Genomic DNA, 20,352 nt, shown 5'->3' on the forward strand with positions numbered 1-20,352 from the left:
GTGGAATGAAGATACAACATCGTTTTTAGTGTAAATGAGTTGACAAGTGGCATGAAGAGGTGGAAGGAGAAAAGAGCAAGAGTTCGTTTTTCAGAAAATCCTTCCTTTCCTTAGCTTCCTAGCGGTCAGTTGTATTACTTGCTTGTTTTTAATTTTCGGTTCAAAGTACCGTAAACCTGTAATAAAAGGGCCTCCATATTGCCAACTTTGAGCTGATTTTTCTTGGCTCCGATGCAAGATATCAAAATTTGGCCAACTGATGAAATGTTTATGAGATTATGATAATCAACTTGTCAGTTTACAACTTTTTTATATCGTGGGCAGGAACCGAAATAAATTATCTCAAAGTCATATTGAAGGGGTCCTCCTCAGCTACAGTATTCCTGCATATTGTAATGTTTACTGATATCTATAGATTCTAAGTGGTAATAGATCTCTTCAAGAAGCAAGAAATGTTTTACTTTCTCAAAAACGTGCAGCAATTGCTAAGAAAATGAAAAATTCCGTTTCAAAATTAAAAACCAAAAAAACATGTTTCAAAACCGCCTCAAAACTTTGGAACACTCTTCACCTCCGTTTTGTTAAAAAAAAAATAAAATAGTAAAAAAATAAAGTAGTAAATTTGAAAACTACCGAAGATTTACCGGTATTTTATCGGTAAATTACCGATAAGTTACCGGTAAATTTTCGGTAAAATTTTTATTTTCCTCGAGGACTACACGAATGTTTTTTTCTGCTGTTTCACTAGTTTTTTGACAGTTTGCAACAGTTTTGAAATGGTCAGTTCTAAAACGTCGCGGTTCTAAAACGTCGTAGTTCTAAAATGTCGCGATTCCAAATTTTGAAAAAAAAACAGAAAATTTTCTTAGAAATTACCGGTAGTTTTCGGTAAATTTACCGGTAAATTGCCGGTTATTTTACCGGTAAACTACCGGTAAAAATTTACAGGTATTTTACTGGTAAATTACCGGTAAATTCACCGAAACTGTACCGATAGCACACACTGAACACTGTAAAGTTTGGGCTTTACTTGGTTTCTATGCAAGATATCAAAAGTATGTTAATTGACGAAACATTTTTGATATTATGGCAATCAATTTAGTTGACAACTTTTTTTCATTTTTTGATAGCGACCGAAAAAAATTGGTTCAAAGTTAAACGTAAGGGGCCCTTCTATTACAGGTTTTACGGTATCCTAGCATATAGGTATTCCTATCTCGCCAATACGGCATTCAGGTCACAATAACACATTACTATCGTAATTTAAACATTCCCTACAAAACTAAATTTCTGTTTCATAATCCCCATACAATTTTTCCAGAATCTTTCTTCAGCAATCCCGTGTAAATCCCTGGCCCACAAGTCTCCCTTTTTTCAGACAATGACCGAAGTCGGTGGGGTATTCGTACCTCAAGCAATAGCACCACTGTTCTCGATGCCTCAATCGACAATTGACGATGTTCAAAACACCACAACGTCTCCAATTCGTTCTCAACCGTTTTCGTACTCGAAACCAACTCCCGGAGGTCCAAAGCTTCATCAGAGAATCAAATGTCCTAGGGTGAGTGTATACTGTTGTGAGACGACTGTCTTTGAAATAGGCAGTTATTTGGGAAAGTTTTCAATTCACCGATATTTTGGGAGCCTGTTAAAAGGAAAAACGCTACATTCCACCACACACGGATTGTTTAGCTAATATCTTTCCATGTGTACCTGTACGAAGCAGAAATTAATTTCAGAAGAACGTTTTGAATTATACATCGAGAAATATTTTGAGAGGATCGAGAACACATTGTGGATTTGATTTGAATCACTAAACTACATGTGACGTTCCTGAATTCTGTATTGATCTTGAATGAATTCGTAACATGCATCAGAATAATTCCCAATAATCGTAATTCGGTCTGGATTTTTTCAAAAACAAAAAAACTGAGATACGATGTGACTCTATTTTCAGATGTATATCTCGTTCATGAAACAGTAATAATATTATTTTAATAATATCGCTCCTATTTTTCTAAAGTGATGTTCACAATACTGTGATCTTTTTACAATCAGTAAATTTATCGTGAAACCTGTTATAGAAGGGCCCCAACATTTCACTTTAATCTGATTTATAACGGTTCCTCTCAAAAATATAGAAAAGTTATCAACTGATAAAATGTTTATCGGAATATCAACATCGTTTTCGTAGTTTTTAGTTTTCATATCTTCGACAGAAATCGATAAAAACTCACTCAAACTTGACTGTGGGGCTCTTCTATTATAGATTTCATGGTATATGCTGATTTTTCATAACCGCTGCAATATTTTTCCGTTTTTCTTGAGAAACAATTGATTGTTTCTTTTCCCAATGTAAAATCAATTTGACTGGTAAAATACGATCTGACATTGTGAATTAGGTTTACATGTTGCTGCGGGAATTATAATCGTAAACGGATCTTAAAGAATCCGGAACTAGTCGGATTGAGAGAATCCCAATAAAGTTTGGTCCTTATGCGAGCTCCATATTCTGTCAATTGGCAAGTGTTTCAAAAATTGATAAGTAAGAAAGTTGAGACTTTCAAAACGCCTATAAAGGATCCGTTACGAGTAGAAAATTTAGCGGAAACCTAAACCCAAACGGATTAGTATGCGCGTAACCGATGAATACAAATTAATGAACATCTGAAACGGGTTCTCTCGAACCGCCGGCTTTTTTGCACTGGAATAAAGTTGCTTAAATTTTAATTCTTACAATCAGCATTCGTCAGGAGACATCTGGTTAGGATGGTTTCAGCGAAAACAAAATGAACTTATTGATGGTAACCTAGACTTGAAATCCCTATTTCAAAAACTACGGAAGAAATTTACAGTTTTGCCAAGAGAAGTTTCAGCCCTTCAGAAGTTCCATTATGATGTTATGTTTTCAAAATATATTTTTGTCGGATATGAGTATATAATTCGATGGGAAAAGTATTTTGTTTTCTTTATTTGCAGTCTCAATTCCATTAAGAAACTGTTTTTTTTAATGAAAAAAGATTATTTTAATGAGTCGTACGATAACACAGCAACTTTTATGTCTGGAAATTCGCCACAATCCACGCTTCAAAGTTCCATAAGCCATCTGACCCCTTTGGTTTTATTTTAGTACCTTTGGGAATGAGATACTTGAGTTGTCTCAGTTGATCCTTCTCTATCTCTCATAGAACTCTTTTTTCTTCTTCTCATCAATTAATACTTTTTGACTGGCGAAGAAAGTTAGCATCTTCTTCACCCGACTCATCACCTATTTTTTCCGGCTTTTTCTCGTTTTTGTGTTGTCTTCCTGAAGCAGAGCCTTCGTTTTCCTTCTCAAAAATGTGTAAGACACAGCATGAAATCTTTTCTCTGCGTCTCTCCAATCACTATACTATTCAGTCATCTGCCAGGCGCCGAAATCATCTTGGCAGGAGCAGAAGCACATTCTCTTTCTCTTCGATTGAGTTGATACGTTAACAGTGAGAGGGTCCGTTTTTGAGCCCACTCAAAAATCAACCTCTTTTCTTACTTTTTTCTTCTTCTTCTCTTCGAGAGTTTTCTTTTTCTTATCACTTAACGGAGGCCCGTTTCCGTCGCGAGGGTCAGACGCAAATCAACGAGTCGTTTTGACCTGAAATACGAGTAGATCCCATCACATTTTTGAACTTTTATTTTCTGTTTCAAAATGTTATTGTGTGCCCCAGTACAAACTTTTTTGTTGATGGAAGGACGTCTATGTATACTTCGAAATTGAAATTTTTTAGGTAGTTCCACTATCGTTCTGGTCATCGTTGGAAGACGAAGAGGATCTCGACGTCCCGTTGCCACCCGAACCGGAAATGCCGCAAACTGTACATCTTCAGTACAACTCCCCAATGGGATTGTATTCCAAGTGAGTTATTCAGTTTATCATTTTCTAGTTCTTTCCTCTGGCATGCCTGATAATATTTAACTCCATCAACTCTGATTCTTTTTATGAATACCTAGAGCAAAAACTGTGGGCAACCTACACACAATACTGTTTTTTTCTAATAAAGGTCTGCCCAACCTGTCAACTTTGAGCTCACATATCTCGATTCCTAAGAAAGTTATAAAAATTTTGGCAACTAAAAAAAATATTGGTGATATTATGATAAATAGTTTATCAGTTGAGAAAATTTTGATATCTTTAACGGGAATCGAGTTGATGGAGCTCATAGTAGACTGTTTCGGGTGGGCTTCCATTTGGGGAAATACGGTATCGCGGCAAACAGATGGCTGGTAAAAAAAACAAGTTTCAATAGTGTACTGAATAGCCAGACTTTTGCCTGTTGATCCCGTTCGCGACGTATAGGCTCAGTTCATGCAAGGGAAAATGGTTTTTCACCGGGGGAAAACACCAACCAAAACCCCATGGGCTCCTAGGCCCATTACCGTTGATAAAATTTCTATTACTTCTTCTTCAGTGCTAGAAGTCTATGCCAACACTAGTTATTGTTGTTTCATTTTTTATCTTTGATTGAATCGTTTTTGAAAAGGGGACGTTCAGTGAATATAATTCAACCTAGCCATGAACCCCAAAACATGGCGACCCTTGAGGCCTTCTAGTACTTCTTTCGCAATTGACCAATCAAAAGACTAAAAAGAAACAACAATAAGGAGCGTTTGCAAAGAGCTTCTTAGCAGTAGAAAAGTGCCAGTGGAAATTATCCAACGAGTAATAAAGTTGAGAGAATGTAATTTCCCAAAGAAGCTTTCTTTTTTTCAATATGTGAAATTTATTAACTGGGACAGAAGAAGGGGCGTGACCTAATATCGCATAACGTGAATTAAAAAACGATTATATATTTGAAAAGCTTGAAAATTAAACATAACTTGACGGGACCTAAAGAGAAAAAGAACAGTAAAACAAATGGGTTAAATCGCGCCAAGGCGCACCAGCCAGCTATTTGCCGCGCCAAAAACGCGGCAAACACGCTAGTGCACCAGCGTGCATGATGTACAATGTTTGGTTGATTTGATTGTTAAACGTACTAACCTTGCCCAACTCATGTTCCGAAGATAGTCCAAGTCGCAATCGACTCGAAATTTTACACATCTACTTAATAATTTTCGTCAGCTTTTTTGTTCAACCATTCGCCATAGTCCTGCTTAGAACTGTTTCAGGCATCAGATATCCCATAGTCAAGTTTGAATAAAAAAGTTTTGTCAGGTGATGAAAAGCCTTTCTATGTTCACAAGCACTGTTTCAAACGGTATGTATGTATAATTAATCTGAATTCTTTGCCTTTGATTGGACTGCCTTAAATGGTCTATGTTATCAAATTTTTTGGTGTTATGTTCGGGATCATTTAAACATATTCTCATCATCTTATGAACATCATTTCAAAATAATGCGCAGCATAATCAAATATATCTTTAAATTTTCAGAGAGGCAGCTGTTGAGCAATTCCAGCAGCAAATTGGCGAAACTCCACAGGACTTGCCAGCCCAGGATAAACATTTCGATCCCTCGAAAAGTGCAACTCTCAAGTACTTGAAGGTAAATGTCGCACTTTTTACGAAATCACATAGAGTCATTGATTGAAGATTATCAAAAATAGGAGAAACTGTAAATTTTTCAGGAAGGCGAACGAGAGAATTTTGGCGAAAACTTTTTCGAAAAAGTAGCTCAAGCCGAGGCTCCACGCGTCCCTTATCAATCGGAGCCAACTTGGGCACGAACTGCAAGAGAGAAAAGCGAACGAGCTCGCAGCAAAACTCCAGCTGACCCACATCAAGCATACCGCCCAGCTAGCTCTCCAGCCCCAGCCAACCATCCAATCCATGCTGAAAATGCTCGTGAGCACGCTGAAAAGAGCAGAGTATTCACTCATAACATTAACGAACCATACGGAAGATCCTATTGGGAAGCCAGTCACACCCTTCCAAGATACCGAAGAAGCCACTCTGCTGGACATGATCTTGCCAATCGAGGATACGAATTGGGAGGAATGGATTACACTGGAGGAATCCATGTGGACCATGGAACTGATTATCAATACTACGAGGAACCGGCTAGAAAGCCGCAACCACCAAAGTTGCCACCTGGTTATGAACTAGGAGGAACTGATTTTTATCGTGGACATGTTTCTGGAGATGCCAACTACCGAGGACACGGACCGGATCCACCAAGACTTCGTCCAAAGTACACAGCAGATGCTCATGATCCATGCAATGTAGCTATGGCTCCAAATCTGGAAGGGGTGAGTCTATGTATTAAACGAAAATCACAGTTGAATCAGAAAATACTACAGTTTTATTTCCCATATGAAACAGTTATTTGAGTTTGTATAACAACGAATAACTACTCGTTTTCCCATTTTAGGTAGACGCGAACTTACTCGTCGGAGACACCCTTTCCAACCAAAAGATCCGTCATGAGGTCCGTCACATCGACCAGACCAAATTCGGAACATCCTTCGGTCCAACCCAAGGATTCACCCACGATCATTCCACGATGCCTCGCTACGCGGAACCTCCGAAGCCAGTTGTATATTCTCTCTCAGCCAATAAATCATTGGCTCGATCGGCATCTGTGCCCCGTTCATCTGCTCCACCAGACCAACACAATGTATGGAATGTTCAACAATCGGAAGTTGATAAGGAGGTAAGCTAGACTATTCGATCATTTTGAAAACCAAAAAGAAAATGAAAAGGTGAACATTCGAACATTACTGAACGACGAGGCTCTTCGAGCACCGAAACGTGAGCAATCGCCGTATTGGGCGGGACATTCTGAGCAGAAACATGAAGCGTGGCGAGGAAGAGTTGATCCACGACTTCAGAGATATGAGGTGCAAGATCATGTCGTGGTGTAGAGTACATGCTAACATTTGGGATTAGACTCCGTATTACTAGAGCTAACAGTTTAAATAATAATGTTCATAACACTGACCACTAACTGATTAAGCAGAAACACCGCAATCTGAACTATATCTCTATTCACCAGGAATTGATTTTGATCCCTCAGTTCCTCTCACATTTTTCTATAATTTCTCTGAAAATTTTTCATTACTCTCTTCAATTTCAGACATACATCACCGAGCCAAACTGGCGTCGCAACGTCGACCAACGTCGTCTGGCTTGGGAACGTCGTGCTTTCGAAACCGAACAAAAATTGAGCCGCCCGTATTCGGAAAAGGTGAGTAACACAATGAATGACGAAATCAATCCCCACCGAACAACACGGAAATGTGGGATCTGTGTGGGGAAACACCGGAAAAAAAAATCAGAAAAAAAAAGAATCCGGAGGAAGAGATAGAGAGATGATAAGTGATGTTGAGTGTGCTCTGAAAATTTCTTTTCAATAGGGAAAAAAATTTGGGGTGAAATAGTACTGAAACACGGAGAGACGCAGAGAGAAACAAGCAAGATAAAGTTTTTAGGTGGCGCCAGGCGTGCCTCCGGCCTGGCATGCTGAGGCACAACACAAGCATCATCAGTGGCAGCAACAGGCGGATAATATGAACACTCAAGTGAGTTTCTTTTAAATTTAAAAACATGTTAAATATCGGAAAATGAGGTTATGAGGTATATTAGGACCGTATTGTTTAGCCTTTTCGATAATTCTTACAGGAACCAAGATTCCGTAAATGATCTAATATGCTTGCACTTTAAGCTGAAATATCTCGATTTTTGTAAGAGATATCAAAAATATGCCAACATATAAAATGTTGGTGACATTATGACAAACACTTTATCAGTTGACCCATTTTCGATATATCTCATAGAAATTGAGATAATTGAGCTCGAAGGGTACTATCAGTTAGAGTCAAATTAATGTATCATTTTCCAGAGCTACACCTACTCGAACACCGGTTATCAACCATCCCAACCAGCTGGTGGACAACAATCTTACAATGAAACGAGACAGTATTCATCGAACACCACTTCGAACTATGTGAGTTTGCTTTAATCGTAGAGTTGTTTTATTGTATTAAGGCGGTGACTTTTTAGTTGTCCCAAAAAATGCGGTTTCATTTTATTGAGAAATAATTTATTCAGTGTTGTATCTTTTAATAGATCCCTGAGAAGAACTCATAATAATATTTTCCAGCCATCTCAAACTCAACAATACCAACAACACCAAAACCAATATTCGTCTCATTCGGATCATTCGAATGCTCAACGTCTTTTGAACTCTGGTAAGTTCGTTTTTTCCTTCTCTTGGAGCAAAAAAAGAAGAGAAACAGCTGTTCTTCGTTCGCCTACGCAAACATAAAAAGAACAGAGAAAACACGAGGAATCGAATGGGCACTGATATGAAATATTGAGATGAAAAGTATGTTTTGAATCGAGGAGAAATAATTGAATAAATTTTGATTGAAGCATACGTTTGAAATTCCGGGCCCGAGAAAATGGATTAAAAGAGTTTAAAAATACGTCTTATGAAGACTTCTAGGTTATCTATTAAATCACAACTTCCAGGCTACAACACGAATCAAGTGGACTATGTGCTTTCTCATAAGGACAAGTACAACGAGGGACCACACTACCAGCCACCAATCATCAACTCATCGGCCACCGCTGCTAACAATAACACGTCTTCGTCTTCTCACCAATACCATTCCTCTTCTCAAGCCATTCCATTAGGAGGACCAACTCAAGGAGGACACTCTTCGTCTTCTTATACCACGGAGACAAGAGTTACTGGTGGAGGAGGAGTTCCGGTGAGCAACAACAACTACAGTAACCAGAACTACTCGTCATCGGCCTATAACTCATCATCCACTCAACAACAAACCAAGACCATTCCGGTTCAGAATTATCAGGTAACAAGGCAATTTATGTTTTCAGAGAGGATACACAGACACAAAACGCTTTGAAGTCATTGAAAAACAATTTCAGTTTCAACAGCTCCATTAAAATTATTTCTGAAATCAAATGTTGATAATTTATCAAATACTCAGCTATCTTAGCGGTTATCGCACATTTCCAGCCTACATTCCCACCACTTTCTATCACTACTCCAGCCTTTGGCACTTCGTTTTTCGAGGTTCAAACGTTGATCGTAGATGTTTAGAGTAGTCTTCCTAGAAACCCTGAAAGCATCTTACACGTGGCTTACTCACATGTATCAGTGCATAATACCTTAATGGGTGTACATACTTAGAATTTTTCAGTTTTTAGTCTTTTTTTTAACCAAGACTCAGTTACTATAACCATATCCTCAGTTTTTACTAGTACTTATCAGAAAATTTTGTCTTCAGAATACTCAAAAATCGTTCAATGAGACGACTGAAAAGTTCCATCGTGACTTGGCATCGCCACTCTCTAGATCCATCCCAGTCCAAACTGCAGGACACTTTTCTGAAGTTTCTAAAGTTTTCAACTCGGAGAGGTAGAATCCATAATACTCGGAATCTTTTCTAACATGGAATGACTCCAAGTGTTACCCTCAAAAAAATCGAGACCTATATGGTTGGATAGAGCGTAAAAAGTTATTTTAGATTCCAAACGGAATAGTTGGTAAAAAATTTTTTTTGGGAGTTATGGTCCAAAAAGTACCAAAAAATGCCTAAATTTTCAAAAAATCATGCTCACACAAGTTATGCCAAAAAATATCGATTTTTGGCACTTGGCTTCATTGAATTCGTTGTCCTCGGCGGCCGGTATGGTGAGGGGCATACTTGTTTTTGTGATTTTTACTTGCGTATCGTTTGCCTAGAGTGTTTGAAATAAAATCCTGCGGCATACAAGCTCAATTTTTCAAATGCCGTACCATTTCTTAAAATCATCATCTTGAAAAAAGCAAAATTTTGACATGTGACAGGGCACATCTATAGTTAAACTTGATAGAAACGGCCAAACTATTTTTTAAACACAATCAGAAGAATGTAATCTTATCAACGGCTTGAACAGAATTTTGATTTAGGCCCTAGAATAAAAAATATTTACGATTTTCCGAGCCTGACCCCTATTTTTGGTGAAGTGTGACATGTGACAGGGCACATCTATAGTTAATCTTGATGGAAATAGCCAGACTCTTGTTTAAACATGATTAAAATGACAAAATCTTATCAACGGCTTGAACAGAATTTTTAATTAGGCCTTAAAAATAAAAATATTCACTGATGATGGGACACCTTTTGTTTTTGATCATAACTTGAGAACGAAAAAAAATATCGAAAAACTGTTAACGCCATTCGATTTAAAATAAAACAATAACATAGAAAAAGTAGAATCAACTTGGTCCCTGTGGTGAAAGTAGGTTAAATGAACGATTTCCGAAAGATATCCTTCCAGCTTCGGACAGCCGAAATTGATCTTTTTCCATTTCACCTATTTTCACGATACGAAACAAACCAATAAGATTTGTCTAATAGTATTTTCTGATTTTAAATCGAATGGCGTTAACAGTTTTTTGATAATTTTTTTCGTTCTCAAGTTATGATCAAAAACAAAAGGTGTCCCATCATCAGTGAATATTATTATTTTTAGGGCCTAATTAAAAATTCTGTTCAAGCCGTTGATAAGATTTTGTCATTTTAATCATGTTTAAACAAGAGTCTGGCTATTTCCATCAAGATTAACTATAGATGTGCCCTGTCACATGTCACACTTCACCAAAAATAGGGGTCAGGCTCGGAAAATCGTAAATATTTTTGATTCTAGGGCCTAAATCAAAATTCTGTTCAAGCCGTTGATAAGATTACATTCTTCTGATTGTGTTTAAAAAATAGTTTGGCCGTTTCTATCAAGTTTAACTATAGATGTGCCCTGTCACATGTCAAAATTTTGCTTTTTTCAAGATGATGATTTTAAGAAATGGTACGGCATTTGAAAAATTGAGCTTGTATGCCGCAGGATTTTATTTCAAACACTCTAGGCAAACGATACGCAAGTAAAAATCACAAAAACAAGTATGCCCCTCACCATACCGGCCGCCGAGGACAACGAATTCAATGAAGCCAAGTGCCAAAAATCGATGTTTTTTGGCTTGTGTGAGCATGATTTCCCCCGGGGTATTGATCGGTTTCTATAGTAAATCAAATGTGCTGAATTCAATGGTCATAATGAAAAAAAAAAGTTAACCTTGGATTTTTGAGATATTGAAAATTTTTTTGATTTTTTCAAAAAATCAATAATCCAATCAAAAGGAAAAAAATTGAAAAATTTTATTTTCAAATAATCAGATAATTGTCTATCTACTGTTTTTTTAATTTCAAAAAACGGACATAAACTGACGAAGTTATGATTTTTTGAAAATTGAGGCATTTTTGGTACTTTTTGGACCATAACTCCCAAAAAAATTTTTTTACCAACTATTCCGTTTGGAATCTAAAATAACTTTTTACGCTCTATCCAACCATATAGGTCTCGATTTTTTTCGAGGGTAACACTTGGGAGTCATTCCATGTAAGTTCAAGATTTCTAGAAAAGAGAAGAAAGCCGCCAAGAGTCTCGGTGCCACAGTGAAATCGCTGAAACCACTGAACAGACTGAGCAACGTTCTGAACATCATTTTGAAAAAAAGGCTTGGAATATTAGGGGGGAATATTTAAAATAAAGTACATTTTCAGGAGGAGAACTATCAAGTTTCTCAAGATATTCCACTTCCATCAGCTGATCAGGTTTTCGAGGTTTATAACCAGTGACTGACTATCATAATCAACAAACCTATCAGCTTACAATCTAAAATGTTCACTTACAAACACAACAAAACATATAATCAAGATAATCAACTCCCCATTAATCAATATTATTGGTAAATTGATTGGAAAAATACTTTTTTCAGAGCTCCAACTACAACAAAAGCTATTCAAGCCAAACTACAACTCAACATCAACCACAACCGGTTTTAACTGGAAACAACTATTCGACTAGCTACCATACCGAGAGATCGTCGACTGTGAGTTTTTAGTGGTTTTCGATTTGAATGGTAATTAGTAATTTCGGCTTGGTGCTTCACTGAAACGAGATGAGTTCAGATTTTTCTGTTTCACAATGTCGATTAAAGATTCTATGGAATTTTCTGTCATTCGTTCCATTCGAGCATCTGCAGCCCTATTTATTTTTTCCAGACCACCAACCAACAACCACAAGCGATTGCTCTTCCACCACCACAAAACCACTCGAGCAGCTATCACACCGAGACTCACAGCTCCACTGGACCAATCATGATGCACTCCCCAGGAGGTCATTCCATGAAGAGCACTGAATTCTCTTCAAGCCGTCACCACAAACAAGAGACCACCACAACTACGACAACTACTCCACAACCAGTCTTCCATACAACCACTCTTCCAATGACCAAGACCACCTCTTACAACTATTCGTCGGTAAGAAAATAGCTATAGTAATACAGACAAAGCAATACATGGTGCACCTTTAGGAATAGTGTGAAAATTTTTGAAACATCATTCATCAGTTCAATGAAACTGAAAATAAATTTCAGAGCACCGTCCCATCTCAACCAGCCAAGCCATCGTTCAACCAGGAGAGTTACACCTCTCACACCGAGAGAAACAGCTCTTCTCAAGGATTCCCACAGCAACGACTTCAACCATCTGGAGGATATTCGTATGAGAATTATTCCAGCAGCAGAAAAGAAGAGGTGCTTAGGAATTGGAGTAGGCCTCGATTTTGCTAGGTTTTTATACAGTAGTGACTCTAATAGAACGCACTCTAAGTCATCAACTTTGAGCTCATGTATCTCATTTTCATCAAAAAGTCAAAAAGTGGTAAACTGATAAATTCTTTACCATAATATCAAAAATAATTTGTCAGTTGATTACTTTTTGATATCTGTCACAGGAACTGAGATAATTTGGCTCAAATTTAAAATAAAGGAGTTGTTAGAGTGTTTCAAGCGTATTTTCTTTTAAAAAACTAGGAGAGATTCGATAGCATAAGCAAGCAGAAACAATGGTACAGTGAAAATTGAAGTGTATTTTTTTCAGAGCCGTCGCGAAGAAACGTCTCGTCCAGTGTCTCAACTTTCTCAATACTCAGAATCCCGGAACTACAAGAGGAACTACGAAGAGAAGACCGAAACAACAACAGTTCCAGCTGTTGCTCCAGCCACCAACTTCACCTATAAGGATCTTTCAAATGCTCAATGCGTTGATGATGTGTTCAATAAGAAGACAGAGATGAATGAGTCTCTTCCAGTTGGATCTGTTTTCAATACTCATAATAATACCGAGGTGAATCATAACTAGGGCGAATCTACTAGAATTTTTTTTCGGATGAGTTTGATATAGAGATTTTGAAAGAGATGATTTTTTCAGAAATTTTTTGTGTATTCATGGAATTAGGTCCTTTATATACAGTCCTTTATTTAGAGTTTTCAAAACTAGAATTATTAACTTTTGAATTCCAGGGAGGATACCGTGACGTCAATGGACACGACGTCTCCTACAAAAGAGAAACTCAAACATCAGCTGATCCAGGACGGGAAACTGCTCTTCTGAAGGAAGAGGAGAAGCGAGTCGTCGAAACTCCACTGGAGCCAGGAGTCATTTCTCGCCACGTCACCACCAAGTACTATAAGAAGAAGACTGTCACCGACACCACCACCACCACTGCCTAATTTTATACCTTTGTGCTATTTTTTTTCCATTTGCTCGTTTTCAAAACCGCAACTAATTCTGGAGTAGTTTCTTTTGTTTATCGTAAATTGATATAATAACAAAAATAGTAGGTTCAATGAAACTGTGAAAATTTCTTTTATGAGTAAACTACATATGATATTTGGCGAATTTTCTTTATTGATTTTTCAAAATCATTTTTTTTTCAATATAAACACTTACCTGTAGATTTAGTTCTTTTTTAATTTTGACTGTATTTTTTAAAAATAAAATGTTTTCTTCATTTGCGATAAAAATTGTTTATCGATCTATAAAATGTACACGAAAAGAGACTAGAAATATAAATTGAGTAACTTGAAAAACAAATAAAAAGACCGGGGGGATTCCGAATTTCAGATTTTTCAGATAATTTATCGTTTGACGAGGCAGCAGGCACGAAGACTGAGAAGAACGGCGATTCCGACGTAGACTCCACACGCGATCCAGCAGTTGTAGGCGTTCTGTTGGTAGAGGCTGAAAAGAAGGCATAAACTAGGAAATAACGAAATTAGAAATCGACATTAGATTTATATAATTCTTGAAACTGTAACATTTTTTGTAAAATTAGACTTCTAGGAGCCTTTATGATTAGTGATGTGCGTTCTGGAAAAACAATTACATGTAGTCTCACCAAAACATCAACAAGTGAGGAAAAACTGTGAAATTTCATAAAACAGGCAGTAATAGTCAAAAGTTATGTTACCATTGGGAAATAGAGACTGAATATTTCAATTTTTCAAAGATTTCTCGAATATGTGAAACATGTTTTTTTTCAAATTTCCAGATGTGAACTTCTAGCTAACTCGGTTCCTAGAAGAGATATCAAAAATTTGTCAACTGATAAAGTTTTTGGCATTATATCAGCAACACTTTCATAGTTTACAGGTTTTGGTATCTTTTACAGAAATTTAGCTCAATGAGCAGAAATAGAGTGACGTCCTATTAGTTTACGGTATCTTGTTTTCTGTAAGAGACTAAAATGTTTCAAGTACCAACAGGTTCCGCACGATATCACAAAATTTTTGTCCACTGAAATCAAAATTTTTGTCCACCGAAAGACAAAATACCGGAAAAAAGCCTTAGTTTGTACCACCGAATTGTGAGTTTCGTACCCTCTTGTATCCTCTGAATTATGTGTCTCAAATATCGTCATAATATATAAATAAAGTTGCGGTTAAAACACGCCGAAGGCGCACCAGTCAGCTGTTTAAATCGTCAGATGCACCAAACAGACTGGAACAACGAAAAATGTTTCAAACTCAAACTTTTCATGTTTCTTTTCCTTTTTATATTTGAATGTCAGAAGAAAATGGCGGTTTCTTTTATTCTTGATTAGTCCTCGAAAATATTATTAACATGGTTTGGCAACAATGTTTTTTCCTATTTTAGCAATCAAGAAAAAACTCACTTATTCCAATTATTCGTTCTGTCCTTCCATGGTTTATTTTCCATATCTTTGGATTCAGCTGGAAGATCCTCGAAAAGACCGACGGATTGATTGTAGAACAATCCACCGAGAACGGCCTGAAAATTAAATTTTTTTCTGTTTCATTTCCTTTGAATGAATATTAAATTGTCTATATTACATTACAAAACTGGTAATCAAGAAAAAAACGTACCATAAAAACAGTACCCCAGAGGGCCAAAAACAAGAAGATTCCGGTGCAGAATGGTCCGAACATCTTCTCGGTATTACCTGAAACGTTGCACTAGATAATGGAACCAAAAATGAATTTCTGGAAGTAAAAAACATGAATGAAAATTAAATTAAATAGAAAAAAAAATCGATTTTTCCTCGCTCCGACTAGTCTTTCGGCACAAAGAGCATCAGTCTTTGATTACTGGTTGCTGATAAGAAGTGGGTCTCGCAACGATTTCATTTCCCTTTTTCATTTCTTATCAATATTTTCATGTCTCCGTCTCTTCATTAGGTTTTGACACTTTATTCAGAAAGATTGAAATTTGAAATTAACATAAAAAAAGAAAATTATTGAAGAAAAAGAATAGATCGAAGAAAGAATAGGTGATTTACAAAATTTAGAAGAAGAAACGGCCGGTACGTTTGTAGAGACGGCGGAGAGCCAATTTGTCGTAGTGTTCGTGTGGAATTGCGGTTGGAGTTGCGACGAAAACCTGGAAATAGGAGATTATTTTGAGACCGGTTTCTTGAGCTAGTTTGATGATCTTATTAGTGAGTCAGAATTATATTTTTATTTCGTGTGATCTGTTATCCATAAACTGAACAATTGACAATGATTGTTGCTCATATCAGAAGACTGAAACAGACTTAATTGAAATCATGAAAATGTCATGAATCAATATTTCAGGTTCTCTTAAACGAGGAGGGGTGATAATGAAAAAAAATAACTGCCTCGAAATGTTTTAAAGTTGAGCCTCTCGGGAAGTTTAACATGTGGGATGAGTATTGAAGGTGCTGGACCGATTGAGCCAAGTGGGCGAAGCTGGCATACCAGAAAAACGGGTACGAAAGCTGCATGCAGAGTGAACACTAATGTTCAACATTGTACACCGCTACATCAGAATTACCCTAACACATAAAAAACTCCGAAAATTCTTCTCTCCTCCACCTTTAAACCGATTTTTTGAGCTAGCTTGATGATTTTATCAGTAAATCAGAATAAAGTTTTCCAGCTAAACAATATAACGAACGATTCGTAACGATTGCTACTCATACCAAAAGACTGAAACAGACTTAATCGAAAATATGAAAAATCTCATGAATAAATACTATGAAAGTGAGACTGATTTTTATAATAAAGAGGGATTTCCCGAAAAGCTTCAGTCCGATTTTCCGGAAAATGTCAGAAAAAAATAGCTGAGAAGTAAGCCACCATTTTTTATGAGTAATTATCCATTTCTTAAAGTAACTCACTCCTTGGGTGGTCATGAACTCGCGGTTGAAAGCGTGATCCTGTGGTTTTCTCCATTCGTAAGCAGTGTAAGCGAATCGGTTGGCGAAATCGTCGGCCTGAAAATTCCCAAACTTCGTTTTGACTTCTTCATTTGTTATTCAAACCTTGAGACGAGAAGAAACATATCTATCCATGTAACGTTGTGATTCCTTCAAGTATGGAGCCAATTGACGAGCCTTCTGAAATCAACTTGACTAGGTTAAAATAACAAGGCAGTATCGATAAATGTAGAAGCACAATCAAATTAGCTCATATTTTAACTTGTTGAATTCATCACACTACTGAAACTGTAAAATTTTGCAAACCTCATCGAAGAAGATACGTTTTGTCTGGAAGCTGTAGTATGGGACGTGAGACGAAGCAGGCGAGATGTAGGTGTCCAATGGCTTGTATGGTTTGTTCACTTCACGATGGGTGTCTCTCCAACGAGCATCACTGTAGCTCTTGTTGTACCAGTCGTAGACGTGTGGTTTGTAAACTGGAACAGTGTGCACGATGCGTTGAGCTTCTCTGAAAATCGCAAAGAATAACTTTTTCCTGTACTAGAAGGGCTGGAACTTATATTGTTCCAATACCCTTTCGAAGGGCCCTTCTTTTACAGGGACCTTTCAATTAGAAGGATCCTTCTTTTTTTCCGGCCATTTTTTCTAAAACTTTTAATTTAAAATTCCGGTTAATTCTCATTCAAAATTTATGAGAACCTAATGTTTTCATTTAGAACAAAAAAGTGCTTTTCAACAAAATTTCTGTGTAATTGTGTAATTTGCGGAATATTTGACACTGAAACCGTACAGAAATTTTTCATTTTCAACAACGCGTTTTTTGAATAGGGCCCTTCTATTAGAGGGGCGCTCCTATTAAATTGGCCTTCTGATATAGGTGTTACGGTAAGTGTTGTTAGTTGAAATACAGAGAATTACGTATACGTAGCAGAGCAGCGCAGTAGTAAAGTATGAAAGTAAAACAAAAACTTCGAAACAGAATTTATTTTTCGTCTCCTACTAAATCAACTTCTGAGCAGTGAAAACGGTAAGCGATTCGGATGGTACCATTTTTGGATCTCTGGGGAACAAACCAAAACTCTATTTTTGTACCTCGCATTGTGCTTATTCAGCTTTTGTAGTTTTGTCCTTAAGTTATTGTACCCTCCGTATTATTTCCCAGTAAAAACTTTCATTGAAATGAAAAATTATTTTCCAGACAAATACATATATAATCTGTTTGAAACAACGAAAATAAGTTTTTGGTTGAATACTGAAAATGAGTATTTAAGATTTATTACTGGACCGCATTTTTTTTCAATCAAATTTTGTGTGGTTTTACAGTGTTCAAATTTTTACCATTGCATAAATTCTTTCTATCTAGCTTCAAATTGTCATATCAAGTCTAAACGTAACAGTAAAACTTCTTCACTATTCGAGTTTCAGTATATCATCAATCACTTATTGAATAAACTCCATGTTTCTTCTAATTTTCAATTTCTCACCTGCAATATTGCGGCAAGGCAAGAGATGGAGCCAACGTGGACACTGAATCAGACTTATGAATCGGATAGTCCATATCCTTGTCCTTGATGTAGGTCAAGTTGGTGAAAGAAGCCGAACGAGCGAGACGTTTTGGTTTGCTCCATGTGTTTTGAATGTACTCGTCGTAGAAGTTTTGTGGACGAGCACGCTCAACGTAGTATCTGGAAGAGGGGAGTGATTGTATTTGGAATCCTGTATTAAACGGGCCCTCATAACTTTGACCCTATTTGTCTGGATTAATAGAATAATTATCGCAAACTGGTCTAATGAAAAGTTCTCCATCAAAACCATTTTTTGCTGAAAATGTTCAGTTGTCTTTCACAGAAGAACACAGTTAAGTTTAACTTTGAGTTGGTTTTTCGGGGCCCTTCTGTTACAGGTTTTACTGTAAGTTAGGTCTTCAAGTAAACGCTATGGGGATTTCAAATGTAAATGAATGTTCAATTTTTTAAACATTAAAGAAAATAAAGTACTACTTACTTCGATGGATACTCCTTCCACCATTTCGTCTCCTGATCGACGTCGTCTTTCGCAAAACGACCAGCCGCGATGGTCGACATTACCTGAAGTAAAAAATAGTATAAAGAATCAATAGTTACCTTATTTTTAAATCAAAGAAATGAGAAACATAATGAAAGGGAAATAGAAGAAGTTTGAAAAATGAGGTGTTATCAAATTTCTCTAGATACAATTTACTGTCAAATGAGAATATTTAATGTCATTCTTCTTTATATATATAAAACGCTAGAGGCGTCTGTCCGTCCCCGTGTCCGTCTGTCAACTTTTGAAAAACTCGAAAAATAAATATAGATTTAAGTAACACTTTAGAAAAAGTCAAGAGTGAAGCTACGAACCAGTAAAATACTAGATTGAATTGCGCCGAAGGCGCACCAGCTTGCTGGCATTTAATATTCTTATTTGACAGTAAATTGTATCTATAAAACATTTAACGGAATGGACGGATGGAAACATTCAAAAATGAAGTCAATAAACAAGATTTTAAAAAAGCAATGATACAATCTGCATAAAACAGTATATTTTTCAATTGTGTTCCACCTAGAAATTTGAGTACAAAAAGACGAAAAAAGTAATAAAAAGTACTTTTCTCATCCCCCAAAACTCTGTGCCTTCAGTGCCGAAACAATCGGTTGGCAGGCTGCTTCTGCTCAACACGGTGAGCAGCAGATCCTTCTTCTTCATGAACTCCAACTTTTTGTCTGCGTCTCCGTTGATCTACCACTACAATCACCGAATCTCTCGCCTCGAAAAAAATAGAGCCACTGGAAAAAAAATGAGAGAGTCCTTCTCTTCCCAGTGTGTTTCAACTCTTCGCATCTCCGGAAGATAGATTCTCAGCGAATGCTGTGATGATGAGGATGGAGAGAAGAAAACGAGAGAGACATTACACACAGAAACAACGGTGAGCATCGAAGAAATGAGACGTGGGTGTGGGGGACGGATGGCAGGAAGATGGGAGGATTGAGAGGAGACAAAATGATGGAAGAATTGAAATTGGATGGGAAGACGAGGGTCAACAGAAAATATGGAAAATTGGTGACTGTTTAGTTTCCAGAGGTTACTGTTTCAAAAACTAGATAATTTTTCAAGATAATATTTTCTAATGACTATTGAATAAAATATACGTATCCAAAACTCACAGTCTTGATTTTAATCCTATCATGGAAAGAAGTCCCAGACAGTGGGAACTCATATTAATTTTTTAACCTTTGAAACAAAATTGTGCCTCATGAGAACTGATCGCCAAATAGTACAAAAAGTTTTGGATTCACAATTGTCAATTAATTGACTTTAAAAGTTTATTACAAAAAAATCAGAGCTGTGGAAGGAAACGCCGGTGACCGTGGCCAAAGGTCCCGCAACGGCAACTACCGTAACCTATTTTTAAAATTATTTTTCAATTTCTGTTCATTTCCGGTTGATTTCCGTACATTAACAGTATGATTACACTATCAAAAGTTTTAAAATTACTACTTTTTTGGGGAAAAACTCCATAGAAATCGAAGACAATCAGTGAAAAGGAGAAAAATTCTGCAAATAAAAATATTTTAGGTTACGGTAGTTGTCGTTGTGGAACCTCTGGCCACAGCGACCAGCGTGTTTTTTCAAAATCTCCGACTTTATTGTACCGATATAAAAATAAAAATGATAAATGTGAGATCCAAAATTATCTTGAAGCACCAATTCATTATTGAGAAACCATAGCAAGGCTTGATCAATATTTTTACAACGCGAATCTGAAGTTTCAATACTTCTGAAACAGAGTTTTCAGTATTTTTGTTT

The 20,352-nt window shown here is 36.8% G+C and overlaps 3 protein-coding genes across 3 annotated transcripts; 1 reads left to right on the plus strand and 2 right to left on the minus strand.

Moving 5' to 3' along the window:
• Positions 1-1,381: 1,381 nt before the first annotated feature.
• Cbr-pqn-22 lies at positions 1,382-13,555 on the plus strand (the record flags this gene model as incomplete). Its single annotated transcript, XM_045235359.1, has 18 exons — positions 1,382-1,561; positions 3,765-3,892; positions 5,410-5,521; positions 5,604-6,296; positions 6,347-6,632; positions 6,667-6,815; positions 7,052-7,162; positions 7,407-7,496; positions 7,817-7,921; positions 8,078-8,192; positions 8,449-8,792; positions 9,267-9,308; positions 11,544-11,603; positions 11,759-11,872; positions 12,045-12,302; positions 12,392-12,577; positions 12,924-13,169; positions 13,346-13,555. The coding sequence occupies 18 exons, from the start codon at positions 1,382-1,384 to the stop codon at positions 13,553-13,555; spliced, it is 3,429 nt and encodes a 1,142-aa protein (XP_045094041.1).
• Positions 13,556-13,833: 278 nt separating this feature from the next.
• Positions 13,834-15,274, minus strand: CBG27086 (the record flags this gene model as incomplete). The annotated part of the gene is made up of 3 exons (XM_045235360.1): positions 13,834-14,066; positions 15,001-15,058; positions 15,212-15,274. 3 exons carry the CDS (start codon positions 15,272-15,274, stop codon positions 13,834-13,836), a joined length of 354 nt encoding a protein of 117 aa, XP_045098905.1.
• A 355-nt stretch (positions 15,275-15,629) lies between these two features.
• On the minus strand, positions 15,630-18,611 carry CBG09472 (the record flags this gene model as incomplete). Its single annotated transcript, XM_002636938.1, has 6 exons — positions 15,630-15,725; positions 16,486-16,581; positions 16,630-16,704; positions 16,831-17,035; positions 18,012-18,212; positions 18,532-18,611. The coding sequence occupies 6 exons, from the start codon at positions 18,609-18,611 to the stop codon at positions 15,630-15,632; spliced, it is 753 nt and encodes a 250-aa protein (XP_002636984.1).
• Positions 18,612-20,352: the final 1,741 nt, after the last annotated feature.

Source organism: Caenorhabditis briggsae (genome assembly GCF_000004555.2).
Source record: "Caenorhabditis briggsae complete genome, chrIV, whole genome shotgun sequence".
Classification (NCBI taxonomy): domain Eukaryota; kingdom Metazoa; phylum Nematoda; class Chromadorea; order Rhabditida; family Rhabditidae; genus Caenorhabditis; species Caenorhabditis briggsae.